This window comes from Tasmannia lanceolata, unplaced genomic scaffold (assembly GCF_043159265.1).
Source record: "Tasmannia lanceolata isolate RefF3 unplaced genomic scaffold, GAP_Taslan_0.1 ptg000019l, whole genome shotgun sequence".
In the NCBI taxonomy this organism is placed as follows: Eukaryota; Viridiplantae; Streptophyta; class Magnoliopsida; order Canellales; family Winteraceae; genus Tasmannia; species Tasmannia lanceolata.
In genome coordinates, this window is record NW_027518696.1 from 26764267 (window position 1) to 26787348 (window position 23082).

The window sequence follows — 23082 nt, forward strand, 5'->3', positions numbered from 1 at the left end:
TTCTGAGTTTGGGGGTTGGATCTTCGGGATCTGGGAGTGTTGTAAGAGGCGGGGTGCCGTGTGCTAATAGGCTAAGGGGTTGGATAACTCGGGACTCGGTCGAAAGGTTTTGGTGAATTCGGGTGGTTTTGAATGAGGAATTGGTTGTTGGGGTTACTGGTTTTCGATAGTTGTGTAAACCTAGAGAGATATAGAGAACTATCGAGAGAGACCAGAGAAACTACGGGACTCGTCAAAGGAATCATCATCAGGACTACCTATCATTAGTCCGGTCCTGACAATAAGGACCGGAAGAATATTTCGATTTCAAGCGGAACAGACATGAAACCCACATGGATTCGCGCTACTTCCAGATTTCCTCCAATATTTCAGTTTCAGTCAAGCATTTCGGCCATGTTTTGGCCGAAATCGCCAAACATGCTAGCATTCAGTAACAAAATCCAAAGTTTCCATCAAAATTTATGATTTGTCGACACTTGAGTTTTTTTGCCGTTGACCCGTCCCGACATGGGTCAACACGGACATGTGCCTAGACACGTGTCGACACAGTTTTAGACACGTCTGGGTGAAAGGTTCTCATACTTTCTTCTCCTCTCATGTCGACACGGACACGTGTCGACACAGTTTTAGACACGTCTGGGTGAAAGGTTCTCATACTTTCTTATCCTCCTAAAACTATGGGTAAAAGACTGCAACAACTATGTAACGTTTTTTACCTCTGTTGCATATTGGGTAAAAGAAAGTCTTGCGGAATGGATAAAAGAAACTGTGGAAAGAAACTGTTGGATAGAATAAATTGTTTCAGCTGCAAACTGTTGCATCCAAGATAAAAGAAACTAAGAAAAGTTGTCAGATGCAGTGCCAACATGGCAGCCATGTCATGCAATTGATTTTATATCAATTGGGTTGAGCATTGCTCCCATTCTCTTCTTCTCTTAGTTGTGTATTTTATATCAATTGGGTTGAGCATTTTATATCTAATTTCTCTTATTCTTCCCTCTTAAGCACCTGCATTATTGTCACGGACTGTGTATAGGAAGCTTTTGCAGGCACTGCAAACTGTTGCATCCTCGATAAAAGAAACTACAAAAAGCAGTCTGCGACTGAATAAGAAACTTCTGCAGGTCAAAAGATATAAACTTTTAATGAGAGAGAAAGACATAGTGTGTGAGTGAGAGTTTCTAGGAAGGTAACAACTGGAAAAGTTACTTTTGGACAAGCAAACTGTTGCCTCTTTACATTACACTGGAAAAAGGTTTTTTTTTTAATTTCACCAGAAATGCAACTTTAGTGATTTCTGGGCAGACTACCGGTCAGCACTGCTCAAAGGAATACGTCTGTATCTAGCCCTATTTGTTCACTCTTTCTTATATTCTTTCATTTAGTTTCCAAAAAAGGCTACTGATATTTTCACTGCCATGTTTTGATAATGACAAAAACTCATGTTGTCTCTTATCATTTACCAGCTGTCAAAACCTATTACAATTACCAAAAAGCTCTCAGCAACCAATTAAAAAGTAAAAGACAAGGTGAGTTTTGAGTGATTATCAAAAGATGGCAGTGCAAATATTAGTAGCCTTTAAAATACTAACAAAAAGTAAAGTTTCCATTTTCCTTACGGTTCAACATGATCTTTGATCTTGACCCTCTAATTTGTGGCTTGAGTACTTTGTTTCCTTACTGTCCATTTAATGGACATAAATTAGAGCGCAAGAATCATCCCATGCTAATGAATTTTGATCCAAACGGAGAAATTGGAGAGTTAGCATCATCCCATAAATTGTGTCTATGTGGTTAGTATTCCCTTTATACTCGTGTCCCCGTTTCTGGATTTTGGGGGATTGCCGTGTCCGACACTCCATGTCTGTGTCGACACACGACACTCGTGTCCGTGTCCATAGATCACAGATCGAAATTCATATCGAAATGCACATTAAATGAATACCGTATTTATATTGTTGCAAATTATGTTAGTAATCAATAATTTTATTTGTATGTGTGTATGGGCGTGTCACGGGTTGCCATGTCAAACACTTTGTATCCTTGTTGAAACTTGACACATGGATCTGTATCGACAGATCATGACTATATATATACTTTCTGTTTTAGTCACGTCTTCATTTCTAAATTTTGGGAGTTTTCCGTGTCCGACACTTCGTGTCTATGTCGACACGTGACACTCGTGTCCGTGTCCACAAAACATAGGTCTTAAGAAATTAATACTTTGACATTAGGATACCCATAGTTATACCAATGGGAATCTTCAACTATAATCAAGCAGCGTCCACATTTCCTCTAATTCAGTATTTCATGAACGAACAAAAGCATAGACATAGAGACTTACGATAGAAAAAAAGGTGACAAGAATAAAAATATCTACTCATGTCAATTCAAAATTTCAGTTAGTTGATATGTGCAAGGCAATTGGGTAGAAAAGAATGACCATTAATAAGTGTGGCATTGTGGTCCTTAATTTTTCTCCTCCTTTGCTTCTTGTACTGTACCATTTAAGAATTGTACACTTTGAACTTTTTTCCCATGTGCAAGCCAAGGGCATTTCTATAGATTTATCAAATCAATGACGAAAATGTAGTAATCAACTAGTACTTTTAATGCCTAAATCGAGCATATTCAATAGCATCAATTATATTTCAATTATTATAACATAAGAAAACCTTACAATTTGCTACATCTAACTCTATCATGTTTCTCCATGGAAAAATATAGCTTCCACAACATGGATCACAAAACAATATTTAAAGCTCTAATATGTGCGTATTCAATACATGGCATGCTTCTAACCAGAGAAAGCAAATAATAGACTTGCAGTCAAATCTGTTAAATAAACTAAAAGATTCAATTTTCAAGCGGATAAATAAGTAATTGTAACAAAGAAAAGCAGTAAGCACTAAAAGGGAAGATAGCGGATCAAGTGTTGGAAAATATATGCAAGTAGTCATACTTGATGAGGAATGAGATCCGTTGGAAATGGGATGAGATGAAACTCCCCCATGGCGTATCTTATTCATGAGCTCAACCTGTTGCTCAAGCAACTTATTGAAAATCGATATCTGGTGCTTCACCATCAACCGAACATGGTATGCCTTGAAAAATTCTCGATTTTCTTCTTCAAGTTTTTGCCAAACTAAAAACAAGGAAGAAGTTTCACCAATGAAGAGAGTAAGTTAATAACGACAAAGCTATTCAATACAAAACTAAAAATCTCCTATATAACTACAGAATTTATTGGTTAAATCCATGATCTTGGCAGAAATTACTTTGGAAAAAAAACTTGTCAATAAATTTTCATAACAATAAATATTATTCACAGATTACTTGTTCCATCGAGGATATGTGATCAATCATTAGTCCATTCAAAACTGTAATATATTTAGAACAGTCAACTTTATTGCAACAATTTGAAAAGGATATTATTCCTAGCTCAAAAATACAAAGGTCGCAACAGATCTCGCATGCTAATATGCTATAGATACCAAGATGAAAGGGATAGTCGTAGTGCACTAGAGTTTTTGTTTGCCACATGGCAAGTATAATTAATTTTACTTTTTTCTGATTTTATAATTTTTCTAATTGGCTATTTGTTGGCGTCATATTTAATGCAGGAGGATGATCTAGCTCTAATATCAAAGTACTAATACTTCGCTCTAATACCAAATTGGAGGTGTGCATATGTATGCCGGGAAGCTGCAGCCAAGGGTATTGAGCAAGATTAAGAGACGCAGGGTTTAGGTTGAGATGAATGGGTAAAAAAACAGAGAAAATTAGAGTTTTAAGGTTTCAGACAAAGGGAAAGAATATTTTTTAGGACGAAACAAATTGAATTAGATTGTAAACAGACGTTTTTGCATATATTCTACTCCTAAGGGAGTTTTGAGGTTTCAGACAAAGGGAAAGAATATTTTGTGGGATGAAACATATTGAATTAGATTGTCAACCAAGGTTTTTGCAAATATTCTACTCCTAAGGGTTTTCATTCAATTTAAAAAGTGGGAGACATTTTGAAATAATGATGGCTATTTTAAGATATTTTAAAAATAAAAATAATTTCAGAAGTTTAAAGTGAAAAGTAATACTTCTCTAGAAGCGAAAACTTAGAATTGTCGCAGGATAACATAGGGGGAGGGAGAGATTGGAGAAGCAGAGGGAATGTGAGTTGTTTAAGGACCATATTTAGGGTTCCAAACTGTTTAGGAATCACTATCAAGGTTGTTGAAACTAGAATGGCTGAAATTAATCCAAAATTATGGTTTCAACCCCACAAATTCAAGAAAGAAGAACATTGGGTTTGGAAAGAAAAGTAGAAGGGAGAAAATAGATTAAAGAGAGATAACAAGGAGAAAAATATGATCTTACTTAGGATGGGAGTAGATACTAGGGAATCACACCATTAGTTGCCAAGGAATCACTCCAAGTTTGGATCTAGGGCATCACATCCACGATCAAGAGGGGAGGGAATCACTTTCACATGCACAAGGCTTCAATTCTTGTATTCATTTCAATATTTATTTCCAAAATAATGTACAAAGAACCCTCTTTTAAGAGAAGGGCAGAGATGGGTATAATTACCTTAACGAGACATTGATGGGGACATCAACAATGGCCATGTATTCAAGGTTTAAAAGAGCAGACGTGGACGAGACTGATAGTGGAGACTCTAGCATGGGCCACACAGATGGGTGTCTTTTTTTATTATTTATTTGCCATTTTCATTATTTTATTTGTAGCCTACTTTTTAAGCATTCATCCTTTTGGAGTGTTTTTGGTATTATTAGAAAGGTTTCCAATTACCTATCAAATGAGCCCAAGATCACATGATTTTGGATGTGATTTGAGCAAGTTATGGGTGTTTTAAGAAGTGGTACAGATCTATTACGGGATTACTATTTTAGCAGGATTATTATTTTACGAAAGTTTTTAACTTTATTTAGTTTACTTTGGATTAGATGAATGGTTGAGATTGGTTTTTAACTTCAAGTTATCTTCTGGGATTTCTTTTCTTATAAGTACATATTATGAAAGCTATGTAAGGGACTTTTTGAATATTGAATAGAATTGATGTTTTACTTGAAGACGGAAATTTGGGTTTTCTTCTTCTCTCTTATACTTGTGGTTTGGAACAATCTTCTCTTATCTCCTCTCATCTCATCTCATCTATTCTATTCTATTTCTTCAATCAAATCAGCATAAACAAGGTTAGTAAATCAGATTTTCTATTTTCTTTGTTCTTGAACCTTGAAACTAGAAATCCATAGATCTCCCTTGTTCTTCAAGATCTTGTTTTGAGATTTTGAGGGATTGTTTTAGTGATTAAATATCACCTAAAACTCACAAGAATCTCAACTTTTAAATCTTTTTGAACCCTATTGCAAGTTCTTACCCTTTTTAAGTCCGGAAACTCTTTTAAAGATTCATAGCCTAAACCTATCATCAAATCAGAACCTAAACCCTAGAATTACCTTTCTACCCTTACCTAAGTCTGGACAACAGTTTCTTTCAATTTCCAAATCTGCAGAAATTACCAAAATACCCCTATAGCCTAAATCTTGACTCAATTCCTGTTGCTGGACATTTTTTTTGTTTTTCTTCATTGATTATTATTAATTTCTCATGCTTTTGTTACATCTAATTGATAGGTCTTACATTATCTTTTAGTTCTTTTAATTGGTTGCATGCGTAGGCTTAGTTTCGGACTAATCTTTCAATTATCAATTCATCTAACGAATCTTTATTGCTTTGATTGATTTGTATAAGGTTTAGTTCATGCATAATTACGATCTTTACAATTATTTATGCTATTTAAGTCTCATTATTGTTGTTGTCCATAGATTAATTAGGCATTAATTCAGTCCTAGGTTAGTTGTTAAGCGTTCTTTTAGTTTTCCACGTAAGCCCTAAATTGACCTAAAGTCTTAATCCCATTAGGAGTGTAGGATTTCCCCTAAATTAGGTATTGTCCTACATCAACTTGGTATCAAAGCACAAAGTTATCTTTTTTTAGGAAACCTTTTAGGGTTTTAGAGTAAAAAAAGAGTCCAATTTGTGTTTAGTTACCCTTTGCATGCCCACAAGGAGTAATCAAGGAGTAATAAAGATTACCACACGATGACATCCAACAATTAGGTGTCTAATGATGACTTGGCCCAACTCATTAGAGACACTAGGGCAGATCAGAATCTTATCCGCGAGGAGATCCAGCTTATTAGAGCAGACCGTGAAGCCCACAGTCGAGAGTAATAAGCCGTTAGTAACGAGATTTAAGCCATAACACTTGTTGATGATATTATTTCTCAATAAGGGGAGACGGAAGTTGCTAACACTATTGAAGAGCCATATGCTAGTGTTGACAAGACTGTTATTGACGTTGAGCCCGAGCTTATGTCAGATACGGAGTCCATGATGGCAGATACAGAATCAGAGATGGAAGATATAAAGCCAGAGAATCTAGTGACTGATGAGACATTACTAGAGCATGCAGACTTTTCTAAGGTATTTGAGGTTGCATGTGATGCATCAATAGTCGGAATTGGTGGTGTTCTAGGTCAAGAAGGACACCCAATTGCCTATTTCAGTTGAAAACTTAATGAGGCTAGGCAAAAGTATACCACTTACGAAAAGGAATTTTATGCAGTAGTCCAAGCAATGCGCCAGTGGAGGCATTATCTGCTCCCACAAGAGTTTGTGTTATACTCCAACCATCAAGCTCTCAGATATCTTAACTCCCAGAAAAAATTGAAACCAATACATGCGAGATGGGTAGAGTATCTGCAAGAGTACACTTTAGTCCTCAAACATCGTCCAAGTGTTGAGAATACAGCTGCAGATGCCCTCAGTCGTGTCACACTTCTCATGACTTCTAAGGCTTTCCAGAAGATCAATGTCTCATGTGAATTTCAAGCATGGAGTCATGTTAAGAACATATTGAATTCCATGAGTGTAGAAGTCATTGGGTTTGACAAGATAAAAGATGAATATGTCAAATGCCCAGACTTTGAAGTTGTGTATGCTAGCTTGAACGTTGGGCATTCCGATTTACGTTCTGATTATTTAATGGGGGATGATTATTTGTTCAAGGGAACTAAGTTATGCCTGCCTATTACCTCGTTACGAGATTTTATGATATGGGAATTACATGCTGGAGGAACTGTAGGGGACTTTGGTCGAGATAAGACCATATCATTGGTTGAAGATAGGATCTGTTTGCCTAGATTAAAGAGAGATGTTGCTAGGATTGTTAGCCATTGTCGAACTTGTCAGACAACCAAGATGCATAAAAAGAACACAGGATTGTATACTCCATTGCCAGTTCCATATGCCCCATGGAGGATGTGAGTGTGTATTTTGTTTTAGGTCTTCCGAGGACCCAAAGAGGACATTATTTTATATTTGTAGTGCTATATATGTTCTCGAAGTTGGGTCATTTTATCCCTTGTTCTAAAACATCTGATGCTTCGTCTATTGCTCGGATATTTTTTTTCTGAGGTTGTGAAACACCATGGTCTCTCAAAAACAATTGTCTGATCGTGTTCACCCGTAATTTCTGGAGATCTTTGTGGAACATGATGGGAACCAAGTTAAAATTCTCTATTGCATATCATCCCCAAACAGATGGTCAAACAGAGGTCATTAATAGGAGTCTAGGAAACCTCCTTAGGTGTCTTATTGGTGATAATATTTCCAGTTGGGATAGAGTCCTTCCCGAAGCTGAGTTTGCCTACAATAGTTCTGTGAACCGTAGCACAGGTCTTTCTCCTTTTCAGAGTATCACAGGCTATACCCCTAGGAAGCCAATAGATCTTATTCCTGCTGGTTCCAGTTCTAGGGTATCTGAGTCTGCCAAGTCCTTTGCGCAGCATATTCTAGACTAACATGCAGAAATAAGAATGATAATATAATTAGCAATGAATCATATAAATCTTATGCAAATATACATCGAAGGCTACAAGAATTCAAAAAAGGTGATATGTTAATGGTAAGAATTAGGCTTGAACATTATGGTAAACGTGTAGTTAGCAAACTATATGCTCGTGCCGCAAGAGCATTTAAAATAATTAAAAAGATTAGTGATAATGCCTATGTTTTAAATTTACCACCTGGGAATTAGTAATACTTTCAATGTTGAAGATCTTTCACAATATCATGAATCCTTTTATGCATTTGATAATCCCAAATATGCCCAATCTCTACCCATCCCAGTACTACCTTCTACCCCACCATTACCCAGATTTGAGAAAAGAAAAGTAGTAGAAGACATCTTAGATGAGAAGATTGTCTCCAATCACACTAGAGGAATTAGAAAGTTCTTAGTTAGATGGCGAGGACGACCAGATAGCCACGATTCTTGGATTACAGCAGTACGAGCGGTTTAATTCACAGGAGGTGAATTTTTCCAAGCCGGGAAGAAATGATAGGGGCAACAATAATGGGCGTGGATTCAAGGTTTACAAGCGCAGACGTGGACGAGACTGATGGTGGAGACTCTAGCATGGGCCACAGATGGGTGTCTTTCTTTTTATTATTTATTTTCTATTTTCGTAATTTTATTTATAGCCTACTTTTTACGCATCAAATCTCATCCGTTTGGTGTGTTTTTGGTATTATTAGAAAAAAATTTCAATTACCTATCTAATGAAGCCCAAGATCACATGATTTGGATGTAATTTGAAAGTTATGGGTATTTTTAGGAAGTGGTATAGGTCTATTACGGCATTAAAATTTTAGGTAAGTTTTTAACTTTATTTGGTTTACTTTGGATTAGATGAATGGTTGAGATTAGTTTTTAACTTTATCTTCTAGGGTTTCTTTTCTTATAAATACATCTTATGAAAGCAATGTAAGGGACCTTTTGAATATTGAATAGAATTGACGTTTTACTTGAAGCCGGAAATTTGATTTTTCTTCTTCTCTCTTCTTATTGTGGTTTGGAACCATCTTCTCTCATCTCCTCTCATCTATTCTGTTCTATTTCTTCAATCAAATCAGCATAAACAAGCTTAGTAAATCAGATTTTTTAGTTTCTTTTTTCTTGAACCCAAAAACTAGAAATCCATAGATCTCCCTTGTTCTTCAAGTTCTTGTTTTGAGATTTTGAGGGATTGTTTTAGTGATTAAATATCACCTAAAACTCACAAGAATCTCAACTTTAAAACCTTTTTGAACCCTATTGCAAGTTCTTACCCTTTTCAAGCCCGAAAACCCTTTTAAAGATCCATAGCCTAAACCTACCATCAAATCAGAACCTAAACCCCAGAATTTTCTTTCTTTTACGTACCTAAACCCTCACCTAGGATCTGGACAGCAGTTTCCTTCAATTTCCAGATTTGCAGAAATTACCAAAATACCGTTCGGCCGGTCTGGACTGTTTTGACTCAATTCTTGCTGCTGGACATTTTTTTTGTTTTTCTTTACTGATTATTATTAATTTCTCATGCTTTTGTCACATCTAATTGATAGGTTTTACATTATCTTTTAGTTCTTTTAATTGGTTGCATGCGTAGGCCTAATTTCGGACTAACCTTTCTATTATAAATTCATCTAACGAATCCTTATCGCTTTGATTGATTGGCATAAGGTAGTTCATGCATAATTAAGATCTTTACAATTATTTATGCTATTAAAGTCTCATTATTCCTGCAGTCCATAAATTAATTAGGCGTCTATTCAGCCCTAGGTTAGTTGTTAAGTGTTATTTTAGTTTTCCGTGTAAGCCCTAAACTCTCCTAAAGTCTTAATCCCATTAGGAGTGTAGGATTTTTCCTAAATTAGGTATTGTCCTGCATCACACATGGCAAGAGAAGAGGAGAGAGAGCTATAACTACTTGGGTGACACATGGCAAGAGGAGGAGAGGTGGGTATAACTACATGGCTGAGACATGACAAGAAAAGATGAGAGATGTGTATAACTATCTGGGTGACACAAGACAAGAGAAAAGGAGAGATGTGTATAACTACTTGGGTGACACATGGCAAGAGAAGAGCAGAGATGGTATAACTACCTTGCAGACACATAGCAAAAGAAGTGGAGAGGGAAGTATAACTACTAAGGTAACACATGACAAGAAAAGATGGGAGATGGGTATAACTACCTGGGTGACACATGACAAGAGAAGGGGAGATGAGTATAACTACTTGGGAGATGCATGGCAAGAAAAGAGGAGAGATGAGTATAGCTACCTAGGTGACACCAAAAAATGAGACACAAGTATAACTACTTGGGTGACACATGACAAGAGAAAAGGGATGAGTATAACTACCTAGGTTCTCTTCTTTAACGAGAGATAGACATATGGTACCTTCTAATTGCTACACATTAATATAAGCTTATGAAGACATAATTAAAGTACACAAGATAAAGCCTTACAAGGAATCACTCCAGGTTGGATATGGGCAGCACACCATTAGTTTCCAAGGAACCACTTCAATGAATCTCAGTAAATATTTGAATTCCCATATGCTATTCAAAATAATATTAATTAATCTTTTCCTTTCCAGTTAATCATTCTGACGTTTGGTGTCTAGCATACATTGCGTCTAGGTTTGATTCTTTCATGTTATTTCTATGGATGATTACTTCTATTTGACATGGATTTATTTCTTCAAAAATAAACCCAATGTTCAACATGCATTAATTAGTTTCCATACTCTTGTTATCGAACATCGCAATGCATGTACTTCTTTTCTTTGAAGTGGTGGAGGATACAACTACACCTTTCAAGCATTCTAAACCTTTCAAGCATTCTGAACTTTCAGCCACATGCGTGATATCCATCAGCAGTTTTCTCATTCACACACTCCATCCTAGATTCATGGTTTTAAATTTCGGCCAAAATATCAAAATTTTTACCGAAATTTCGGATTTCAGCCGGGACCGAAATTTAAAACTGAAACTGAAATTTAAAATTTTTGGCTGAAATTATACGATTTTCACCGAAACTGAAATTGCCACCAAAATTTCCACCGAAATTTCATTTTCAGCTGAGGCCGAGGCCGAAACCGAAACCCAAACCGAAATTTCAATCCTTGCCTAGAATGGAGTAGCAAAAAGAAGCACAAACATACAACATAAGTTGACCTTTTGATGATAAATCATGGGAAATTATTTCAGCGCTCCAATGTTTTGATAAACATGCACTCCCATGTTTGTTGTGTAGTATTTAAAGGGAGGAATATTACGGTTCTCAAAAAGCTCTTAAAGCCCTTTAATACTACACGAAAAACATGGGAGCGCACGTTTATCAAACATTGGAGTGCTGAAATCATTTCCCTAAATCATTACAGAGTACCGAAGCACATATGGATAGAGGTGTTCCCTATAACTATCCAGATCATCATGTAGGCCACTCTTAACCCTCAAACCTTCGCTCTTGGGACTGCATATGTTATATTCATGTTTCTTCCAAGCACTCGTTAGAAGTTCTCCTCGAAGGTTGTGACCTGTATTTTCGTAAGCAACCGTGATCACCAAAAGAGATGTAAGCCCAATGGTTCCCACCTTGGCATTCCCATCTTCTTTTGATGATTCCAATACACAAGTGATTTTATATCACTAATGTGTTTGAATGTCTAAGTTGTAGATCATGATTGTATTAAGACAAGATTGCTTAGATTAAGGCCAAGAAGCTCTCATTGGACCGCATTAGGAAGGCCAAAGACATCGGAGATCCAAGAAGCATGAAGACTTGAAGCATCGCAATTGAAGATCGAAGTCGTTTTAGTATGTAAAGATCCAATCCTAGTTTAGGTGTTTAGAGCAAGGTTGCCAAGGCGGGAATCGAAAGCGGGATTCGATTCAGGATTCGAAAGCGGGAATCGAAGGCTCCTGGGATGGTTGGAAGCGGGAATCGTGGGTTTGCCAGAGAGTTGACGGAAATTCGCCGGGGATTCGTCGGGGATTCGCCGGGGAATCGCTGAGAGTCGCTGGGGAGTTGGGATTCGCTGGGGATTCGCAGGGAATCGCCTGGGAATCGGGGTTCCTATAAAGTGGGAATCGGGGTTTTCATAAATTAGGAATCGAGGTTCCCAAAATTGGGAATCGGGGTTCCGACGGAATCGATTCGGGATTCCCCAGAATCAGGGAATCGAATCAAATCACGATTCCGATTCACGATTCGTGGAATCGCGAATCCCCACCCTCAGGTACGAATCCTGCTTCCCTGGTTTAGAGGCATAAATAAAGTAAATCACACACACCCTAAATGTTTAAGAGATTGTCCTTGTGGTGTTCCAACACTTTGGAACCCTCATAACAATCCCAACTTGGTGTAGAGTTGGAAGCCCAAATAAATAAGAAACAAGAATTGAAAACCTGCTGGAAATAGGCTTCTCGGAACTCCGAGAGAATTCTCGGAGCCTTGAGCTCGGAACTCCGAGAGATTCCTCGGAGCTCCGAGATATGGTCCAGTAACTTTTTCCATCTTCTGTTTCAATTCCCAGAACTCCGAGAGAAATTCTCGGAACTCCAAGAAAATCTCTCGGAACTCCGAGACCACTAATTCGGGAACAAATTATAGCCGTTGGGGATGTTGCCAGATTTACCGCTATGCCCCTCAAACGGTCATATTTGATTTTTCTATATATATGGGTATTCTAAACTTCCCAATTATCAATCCTAACACTCAAAAACTCTATTTGAACATCCTAAGAGTGAATCAAGCTTGTTTATGCCTCTCATCTTCTAGAATTAGGATTTGGATCATTAGGCTCAAATTTGTACATCTTCTACAAACCTTGTAAACCCTTGTGAGGGATTTTTTGTTCTTTCTTTCTTATTCAAACGATTGTATTCGTGCGAGTGTTCGGAGAAGCGGAGCCCACTCTCCGTGGTGAGAATTGCCACCAAAGTTAAAGGCAATTGGAATTGTAATCGGCACCGATCTTCGCCGAAGTTAAGAAGATCAACATAGTGAAGCCATCAACGGGTTTGGTTGGTGGAGTGGAGTAGGCCTCACGTTTTGAGGACCGAACCACTTTAAATCTCGGGTGCATTCTCTCTTATCTCTTGCTTTATATTTGCATTGCACTTAGGATTTAACTTGTGTGCTTAATTGCCTTTTTGATCTCTTAAATCTTCAAAATTGGGTTAGAGTTTTCAAAAGCTTAAAACTTGTTAGTAACCTAATTTTACCTCCTCATTACTTGCCATTAGAATAGTACTCGGGCCTACTCTTGGAATTTCACTTGGTATCAAAGCCTTGGCTCTTAAAAGATTTTCTTTTCTTAAATCTTTGGTAAATTTGTTTTAAATTTTAACAAGGGAAAGATCATAAGATCATTGGCAACTTTCTAATTGTGAAATGGCAAACATAAATGGAACCGGACTTCCGGAGGGCCATTCCACAACTAGACCTCCTTTCTTTGATGGGTCTAACTATGGACATTGGAAGACAAGGATGCGCATCTATCATCTTTCGATAGATGTGGAGCTTTGGCATATTGTTGAAAATGGATACAATTTACCTTCCAAGCCATTTGAAGAATGGAATGTTGTAGAGAAAAGTCATGCAAATTTAAATTACAAAGCTATAAACTCTTTGTTTTGCGCCTTCTCTACGGAGGAGTTTAATAGAGTAGCTCTTTTTAATTCTGCCAAGGTTATTTGGGATACTCTTGCCGTTACCCATGAGGGAACATCACAAGTCAAGGATTCCAAAATAAACTTGTTAAAGAGCAAATATGAAATGTTTAGAATGGGTCAAAACGAAAGTATTTCCGAAATGTATACCCGATTTTCTAAAATATCAAATGAATTAGCTAATCTTGGTAAATCTTATCCTACTGATGAGCTTGTGGGTAAGTTGCTTAAGTCACTTCCTCCACATTGGGATCCAAAGATCACCGCCATACAAGAATCAAAGGATCTCAAGACGCTAACTATAGAGGAGCTTGTAGGTTCTCTTATCACTCATGAGATGTTCCTCACTAGCCGACAAGAGGAGAAGAAGCCAAAAGAGAAAGAAAAAGAGAGTAGATCCTTAGCACTCAAGGTGAAAGCGGACTCATCTTCCTCAAATGAGGCGGATAGTGATGAAGAAGAAGCTTTGAGAAAATTCAAAAGCTTATGGAGAAAGAAGCACAAAAAGGATAAAAAGAAAAAGAAAGAAGAAAGTGAAGTTGAGGGTGGTATAAGATGCTATAATTGTAAAAAGACGGGACACAAAAGACCAGAGTGCCCTCTTCTCAACTCATCTTCCTCGAAGTACAAGGGAAAGAAGAAGGATTGGAAGAAGAACAAGGGTCTCGTCGCCGCTTGGGATGCGTCAAGCACGTCGGGCAAAAGCTCAAGTGAAGGGGAAGCTAATAAGGATGATCTTTGCTTCATGGCACTCACCCATGAAGATGAGGAAAAGGACTTTTTTCCCATTTTTACATACAGTCATTTCTAGAGTTATCATCAGAGAGCTCATATCATGGTTGCCAATTCTGACTTAAGCATCGAAGAGCCTCCCCGGAGTCCAAAACTCCGGGTGGCACTCTGACCGTTTGTTCGTGACTGCGGGTCATCTCTTCAAGTGCGCTACTAGCTTGAACCCATTCAACCTTAGGTCAGATTTCAGCAGCAACAAGGGGTATGTTTGAAGTGGTTGTATTTTAGACGTTGGAAGTGGTTTTATTTTAGTACTAGGGATATTTTGGTTATTTAAACTATAAATGTAACTTGACTTTGACAGGATGAGGGAGTTATGACTCCCATACAAAATCTCTCCTTTCCTACTTCCTATCTTCATTAATTCATGAAATTGTAACTCGGACTTAAAATAAAGTGCAACTAAATTTTTCTTGAATCTAATTTTGTATTCACACAGGAACAAAACACATTGAAATGGATCATTTGTACATGAAAAGAAAGAGGATGTTGAATTGGTTCCAAACCACTCTTGAACCCGGTCGCTAATATTTACAAGAAGAGTCATACTAGCTACTGATGTTCCAAGAAAACATATTACCTAGAGGACGTGTTGAATGTGAAAATATAGGATGAGTTAGCAGAATACTGAGGGCCAGATCCCTAAGGGTGCAACTTGGGTCGGGTCGGGTTGAGCTTTTCCTAAAAAATGAATTGGAATCAACCAGAACCCAACCCTAATTTATGGTAAAATCTCAACCCGAATTCCCAAAAATCGACCCAAGTTGCACCCCTACACGTCCCCGAGGCTGCCACACCCTGAATGCCCTACATGTGGGCTAGAATAACATAGGTTGTCCGGCTCTCGTGCAAGGTGAACCGGGAGTGGCAGTCCCAGGGCATCCTCAAATCATTTTCTAAATATTTGAGCATTTAAGTGTAGTTCAGACATTTCATATATGCAAGTGAAGTCTAGACATTTCATATCTGTGATGTTATAATCTCCTTTAAGGCCATTTGACCTATTTTTGAGTTAATGAAGATTTTTTCCAAGTTAAATCCATATTTTCTCTCCTCTCTTGCTCACTTTCTTTCTTCATTCTTATTTAATATTTCATAGAACCCAAAGAACAAATTCCAACATTTTCAGAGGTTAAAATCTGATTTAAGTAAAAGGTATGACATTTAAAAGTTTCAACCATATTCATAGAATAAGCCATGATATTAATCTTGACATAAAAAAGATAGACATAATAATAACGGATAAATTACCGAGTTCAGTAAAACCAGGCTCTATATCTGCCTGAACCAAAAGAGTTTCCACCACTTCCTCTTGGTTCATGTATAGTTGAAGACATCGTTCTATAAGATTTTGCACCTGCAATCAGCAAAAAATAAAAAAAAATACATAAGGATAATCTCCATGTGGGACGGTAAGAGAATATAATTTTCTACATGGCAGCAAAAAAGGAAACTTCATCTGCATGTTTACAATAAGCCTTACCTAGTAAAAGACCTCTAAAAATATATTAAAACTTCATCTGCTTTTCCACTAGAAATATCAACGAAAACAACACCACAAACAATAAAGCCGACGAGAAACTTTAAAGTACGACCACTCCACTATTAAAGAACTCAGATAGTTATATTGAGATACAGTTTGTAGCTTTAACAAAACAAGTAATCATAGCAATTATCATGTAAAGAACCCAACATTCATAGACACTACGCTAACATTAAGTGGGGCATAGGTAGCTTAGGTAATCAATTCACAGCTGACAATGAAGAACTGTCTTAGAATAGGAAATGCAAAATAAATTCATATAATAATTTAATCGAACAAATAGTGCCACCATTACTACATCTTAACTTAAACGACATTCATGAATATTTACTTCCCAACAATACACATATTCAACTAAGTTAATATGAAAGTACAGCAATTTTGTAACCATGTTTCAAATTACATACAATGGAAGAAAAATGTTTACACAGATGAGAATCGCTTTCCTTCAATTATGTTCATCCTATCCTAGGACTGATCCATGAAGCATCTACCTGAGGTACCCTTCCCATGTACCTCTTACACGATTTTTTATATGGTGACCACTTGTGTAGGTACACATGCAACCAAAAGTACAGTTGGGCCCACATGATTGGATGATCTAAACCACTTATTTGTTAGGTGCCTCTATAGATAGACTGTATCCCAAAAATATTTTCCATAGGATGACCCTAACCCTCCAATATATTTAGTATAAAAAGAACAGTGTGGTATAGAAACCTCCACAATCGGACGGTTAGGATCATCCTATGAACAATAATTTGCCAGCATGGCTTATGTACATTGGGGACCTACAAATGAATGGTTTAGAATTTAGATCATTCAATTATGTGGGACTTTTTGGCTGCACGTATACCTACATGCACGGCCACAATATAAAAACTCTGTATGACACAACCTGTATTTTGTTTGGTAGGTAAACTGGGATTGAAAGTCCGACCTCTAGATTGAAGATTGAAAGTCCGACCTCTAGATTGAAGAACAAAGCCTTGACGATTGAGCTAGAGGCTCAATCCCTAGGACATGGAAGTGAAAGTTTCTCTACAGATCCATCACCAAAAGAGAATATTGGGCAATTTTGGCCTTCAATAATCTTTTCTAGTTTTTAATAGTCTTCTAGATCTGGAGGATCCTCCTAGGCAGAGTGGTGGTAGTCATAAGCTTGTTGATGGAAGATAATACATTAAAATATAAGCCACAAAACTGCATAAGTGAGACAAAAATTTTCCCCAAAAAAAAAATTTCCTCATAATGTGGAAGACAAGAGATATTAAATCAGGTCAGACATTGATTAATTGTTCACAGAGGACAAGTCCTAAAAACTGTTCTTGATGAAAGAGGGAGTTCTGGGTTCTATGTAAGACATATAAAAACAACATATCAGAATGTTCAAACTATACAGATGGAAGCCGGTTCGGATTCTTGGTTGTCCAGTAGAGTCTAACATGAAGCGTAACACTCACTTTAAGATGTCTTCGGGACTCTATTGGAATCATGGTTTTAAATTTCAGCAGGTTGGGACCGAAATTTCAAATTTTCGGATTTCAGCATAGATTTCGGACAAAATTGGGTCATATCAGCCGAAATTTTAAAAATTTCAGACAAAATGACAGCAGTTTTTTAAAAAATATGGTTTCGGTAGGGTCTGAAACCGAAACCGAAACCAAAACGAAAACCGAATTTTGAATCCATGATTGGAACACCATAATGATGCTTCTATATTTTACGCCTTTTTGAACTGTGGTTGCATATGATCTAGGAATCGGTAGAACACTTTTAGCAAGTGACACTGTAGTCTGCAAATAGATATGGTCAACTCAAATGTACTAAATTATTTGGACCAAAAAAAGTAAGATGGTAATATATCACCCAACTGATGGAGAATGTCGTAGTTGGAAGTTTTTAAGTATATTTCACCCGAGCAAAGAACAATAATAACAGACAAATTTTAAAAAAAACAAACTAAAAGACTCTTCGATGACAAACAATCGGATAGGCGAGTAGCTGATCCAGAGAGTGCCCATTCTAATTATTTGATACAAGTTGGACCAACATAAATTTCACCATAAAAACTTCAGTTTAAAAATTAAAAAAAAAAAAAAAAACTGGGCCGCAATTTTTTTTTTTAAAAAAAAACCCCAATCAAGTAGCATGCATGTGTCGAGACATCACTATAAAAAAGGGCATATGGAAATGAGTACAAGGTATGATCACGAGCATAGGGGAGGATGAAAGATAGAGATCAAATCCAGATATCAGAATGAAAGATAAAATAACAGGAAAAATTCAGCAACAACCTTACCAGCTGGATATCTCGTCGCGACACCCTTCTGACCGCTCCACTAGACATTTTTTGAGGCTCCACAACTGAACCAGGATTGGCATGAGAATCTATAATAGCCGTTTGATCATTCCTGGAAATATGATGTAGAGGGACTACAAAACCCTGGTCATCTTGACTAACAAAGTGATGAAAATACTCAGCTAATCGCTTTTCTCTTTGATGATGATTTAGTGAAGATGGCAGCAGATAATCTGGTACCTGTGTAAATCAGAAGAAATATCATCACATTAGGTGATATAAGGCCAAAAAAAGCTTCTAATCATAGGCAAAACGGTAAAAGCATAACATGTTTGTAGACTACCAAATAGAACACAATCCACTTAGGCAAAGGGATCCATTGAGATCGACTTAAATTGGACGTAAGTACAAAAATCATCATTTTCTTTACAGCCGTATCTCCAACATAACATGTTTGTAGACTAACAAATAGAGAACCCAATTCACTTAGGCAAAAAGCCAATGAAGTAATGGAGATTTTCTAGGTGATTAGACTCAGCTCCATCTTAAGATCGAGTGGCTACTATCATTCTGATTGTAGGCAATCACCCAATGTTTTAGTCGATTGCCTAGTGACAACCCAAAGTCCAGGAAATCCCTCATGACCTGGGATAGAAATAACAGCCCCAAGACCATAGAAAGCTCACTTTCTCATCTCAAAGAGCCATAAGGCTTCACCCCCTCACCCCTCTATAGCCCCAAAAGACACTATCTTTGCAAGGTTCTACAAATCAGTCAGATGACTATGCTTTGTGGACACGGACACGAGTGTCGCGTGTCGACACGGACACAGAGTGTCGGACACGGCAAACCTCCAAGCTTTAGAAACGGGGACACGGATAATATAGAAAGTATATGTAGTCATGATTTGTGGATATGGATTTGTGTGTCCAGTTTTGTCATGGATACAAGTTGTCTAAATGAGGTAAATACAATATTCAATAAAAAACAGAATGTCACACTCGACACGGTACAAAAACATGTCCACACACCCAGATTAAGTCTAACAGTTCCAGCCATACAAATAAAAGTGTCCAAAGGAGTGTCGACACGTGTGGACACGCATGTCGTGTCAGACACGACAAGACACGCGAGTCGGCAATAAATTTGAAGTGTCGGCCAAATCATGATCAAAATTCCCATGATTTCTTTCAAATGATTTTTTGTAGGGAAGTTGAACTAAATTCCTCCTCATTTTGATCCACTAATTCTACCCAAATTATAGCGAAAGATTGACATGCACATACTATGATGGGAGGAGGCAAATTTTGACAATAAGGAAACAACTTGGGAAGGTTCAAGCTTAGGTTAGGTTAGCTCCCATATTTAGTTTCTATTAGTTTATAGGCTGTTCATCATGAAGAAAATTCTACTCCCTGCACCTATCAAGCCACTCATTATGAAGGAAAATTCTCTTAACGTCATCAAACAATGGAGTATATAATGTGGAGGGTGACAAGCACAAGGAAAGACTTTGGACTTATGTGGGGCTCTGAAGATTTTTTTCCATCATGGGCATGAAAGGCGAGTGAGGAGGCAGATGCTCTTGACAAACACAAGGAAAGAGATTGGACTTTTTTTTTTTGATCGGTAGAGATTGGACTTATGTGGGGCTCTGAAGATTTTTTTTTTTCCATCAGGGGAATGTGACAATAGTGAGGAGACAGATGCTCTTGCCAAAGGAAGGTGGGTTTAGATGTTAGAATACTCAAACCCCTTTATTTGTCTTGTGATTTTTCCTTTTTTCTAAGTTTTCTTCAACCACAAACGATACAAGATATCAAGAAACTCACTACAAATATAGGTAATCATCTTTTTCACCTACAGTTTCTTAAATTGCTCGACCCAGCAAACTAGTGATGCCCTACTCAAGCACCACTGATCACTCTCTCCTAAAGAACTAGCTAGAATGTGATACCCTGTCAAGCCTCAGCAACAAAGAACCACAGAAATCATAATGAAGGAGTCTAATAGGTTGAAAAAAAAAAACACAAGAAGACACGACTAGTAGATACGAGGGAAGCATCTCTTGAAATTTTGACTATATAAAGTGAATGCTCCGACTGACTATATGGGGAAAGAGTAGTCTCGGTTACAAAAAACCTAACCATAATTTCCTACAACACATCTAATTCAGCTTAAAGAAACTAACCATAATTTCCTACAATACATCTAATTCAGCTAGAGTGAATGCTCCAAGTGACTATACGGAGAAAGAGTTGTCACGGTTACATCCTGTCTATACAGAAACAACTATATACATGCAAAAAACTAACCATAATATCCGACAAAACATCTAAATCAGCTTAAAATAGGTTATCCTAAAGAAAAATATAGTAAGAATTAACTTGCAATGATACCAGATATAATGAACATAGCAAGTATGCTAATAAGCACCATTTTGGTTCTAATAACCTCAACCCCACAAAGCCATGGCAACTAGAAGCAAGTCTTAAGCTCAAACTTTCTCTAATACTAATTAATACAAGAATTAACCTACTACAATAGAGTCAAAGCCAGCTTACCTATCGTAACTAAGAGTATGTCGAACCTAACATTTTATGTGAATAAAATCAAACCAAAAAAAAAAAAAAAAAAAACAATTGCATGAAAGAGAAAGGTTAATATGATAGAAAGAACAGTAGAGTAGAGAGTGTTGGTTTCCAATGAGAAAACACAGCAAAAAGGAGCTCAACTCTAAAGTTCTTAATTCATCAAAAACAAAACTAAAACAATGTCTACATCATATGAAATCTTCTTTAAAACAAACTTTATATCTTAATTGTATCCAACTATAAATCAGTACTAACTCAGCTTTCCCACTCAACTTAAACCTGCTCACTTCATAATAGCAACACCAGAAGCTTCAAATAGTCCACCTACTTCCAAATTTGAGACTTTACGTATTTCCATGACTTCCAATGACCTCAAAAAAAAAATTCCAAAAATTCAAATAAAAATTGCCATAATTGATGAAAAGTGTCTTTTTTCAACAGTTATCCTTCAATTTCTTGTTTGAAGGACTTGTGGATCTGTGCTACAGTCACATATACCAAGCCAGATTGGAGAACTTGTGCCGGTATTGTTCCAACTTCCAATTTCAAATGTTTTGTGCCTACTTGATAATTTGGTCGACATGTTCTGTGAAAATTATATTTATTTCATGTTTTCCAATTACTTATTTTAATAAGCCCTATATCTAAGTTGAAACGTGGGATGATTTGAGTCCCAACTCTAAAGCAAGCCAAACAAATAAAAATAAAAGTGGGATTTCAGTCCCAACTCTTCATCACGCATGAATTAGTAGTTTGGAGTTTCAGCATAGATGAGTACAATTTTAAATTTCGGTGATCAGTCAAACGGAAACATTTCAATTACAGTACGGAATTTCAGTTGAAATCTTGCAAAATCACGGCCGAAATCCAGGTAAGATTGATTGTTCACCATTTGTTTTCCTTGTTATATTTTTCCTTTTCTTTCTAAATAACCAGGAATCTCGTTGTTCATCTCTTTTCTGAGGGTATAGTTGATTTTTATCACGGTTTCTATCAAACCGTTGACATTTTGAAAGAAAGTTTGCTTTTTCGTCAGAAAAGTTACATGTTTCGGATGAAATCTCAAAATTTCAGGCGAAATCTTGTATTTTTTCAGAAAGCAAGTGAATTTCGTTTCGATACCAGCCAAAATTGAAATATTTCAATTCGTTTCGACCGAAATTTAAAACCATGCATATATGAGTACGCAGCTAAGCAATTGAATTTAATTCCTATCCAACAACAATTTCCATTTCCTAGACGAAACAGCTCTCCAACTATACCGATAACAGACGGATTTTACAGGATTCGCCTCACATCTAAAATACCCTAATTGATAGCCCTAAAATATGAATCACCAGAAGGTTCAAGGTTCGCTAAAAAAACACTCCAAACAACGTAGGAAAACAGAGAAATTCAAATTCTAACACTATCACAACGACAACATATCATGAAAATTACATTGCCCAAACAGTCTCCTCTAATCGACCTTCAACAGATAATATTCTCGATCTCGATCAAAACCCGAATCAACACATAGGATAATAACCAAACGTACACAAACCATTCAATAATGATAAGAACTAAAGAAGAAGAACGTGCAAACCCTAGGTGATCAAACAGAAACACAGAAGAGAAAACATCAAAAAATGGAAAAAAGATGAGCGATCAGGTAAGAAAAAGTAATAGAATTTTTTTAAGCATATGAGAAATTATCGAACCATCAAATGATGATAATGATCGAGAAAGAACCTGATGAAAGGCGGTTGAGGGATCCTTCATAAAACAAGAGATTGAGAGTTATTTGTACGGAAAAAACGAGAATCGAACGTGGAGATGAAGCGAACGAGTCAGATTTCCACCTCTACTCTTTCTCTTTTTTTTCTTCTTTTTCTCTCTCCCTTCACCACTTGTCGTTGCTGAGTAATCCACACCAGAAACTGTTAAAAGGGGATTCTCTCTCTCCCGGTGAAATGGTGGACCCCACCCCATACGAAGTGTAAATGGTAGGCTCCACTCATGCATGGGTTTTGGTGGAAATGGTGGGCCCTACCCCATTAATATATAAGTTATTAATGGTAGGCTACATAAATGCAAGGATTTTGGTTGAGAAGGTGGGCCCCACCCCATCAAAACTTGTGGTGGGAAATAGCAAGCCCCACTCACGCTATGGATGTGTGTAAAATAGTAGGCCGTGGTTCCCACCTGTTGCTATGCATAAAGTATAGAAAAATTTCATGGAAAAAAAATTAAAGCTATTGGAGGTTTGCCATTTCCCTCTAAA

The 23082-nt window shown here is 37.1% G+C and overlaps 1 protein-coding gene across 1 annotated transcript in view; it reads right to left on the bottom strand.

The window, feature by feature from the left end:
- LOC143852615 (uncharacterized) overlaps nt 1-22723 on the bottom strand; it is a 45934-nt gene extending 23211 nt beyond the window's left edge. The window contains exons 1-4 of the mRNA XM_077362090.1: nt 22551-22723; nt 18226-18465; nt 15632-15737; nt 2963-3145 (exon numbers count right to left, since the gene is read on the bottom strand). Coding sequence (XP_077218205.1) covers nt 2963-3145; nt 15632-15737; nt 18226-18465; nt 22551-22580 — 559 coding nt within the window. The 5' untranslated portion in view covers nt 22581-22723. The remainder of the gene's footprint in view (nt 1-2962; nt 3146-15631; nt 15738-18225; nt 18466-22550) is intronic.
- Between the last annotated feature and the right edge of the window lie 359 nt (nt 22724-23082).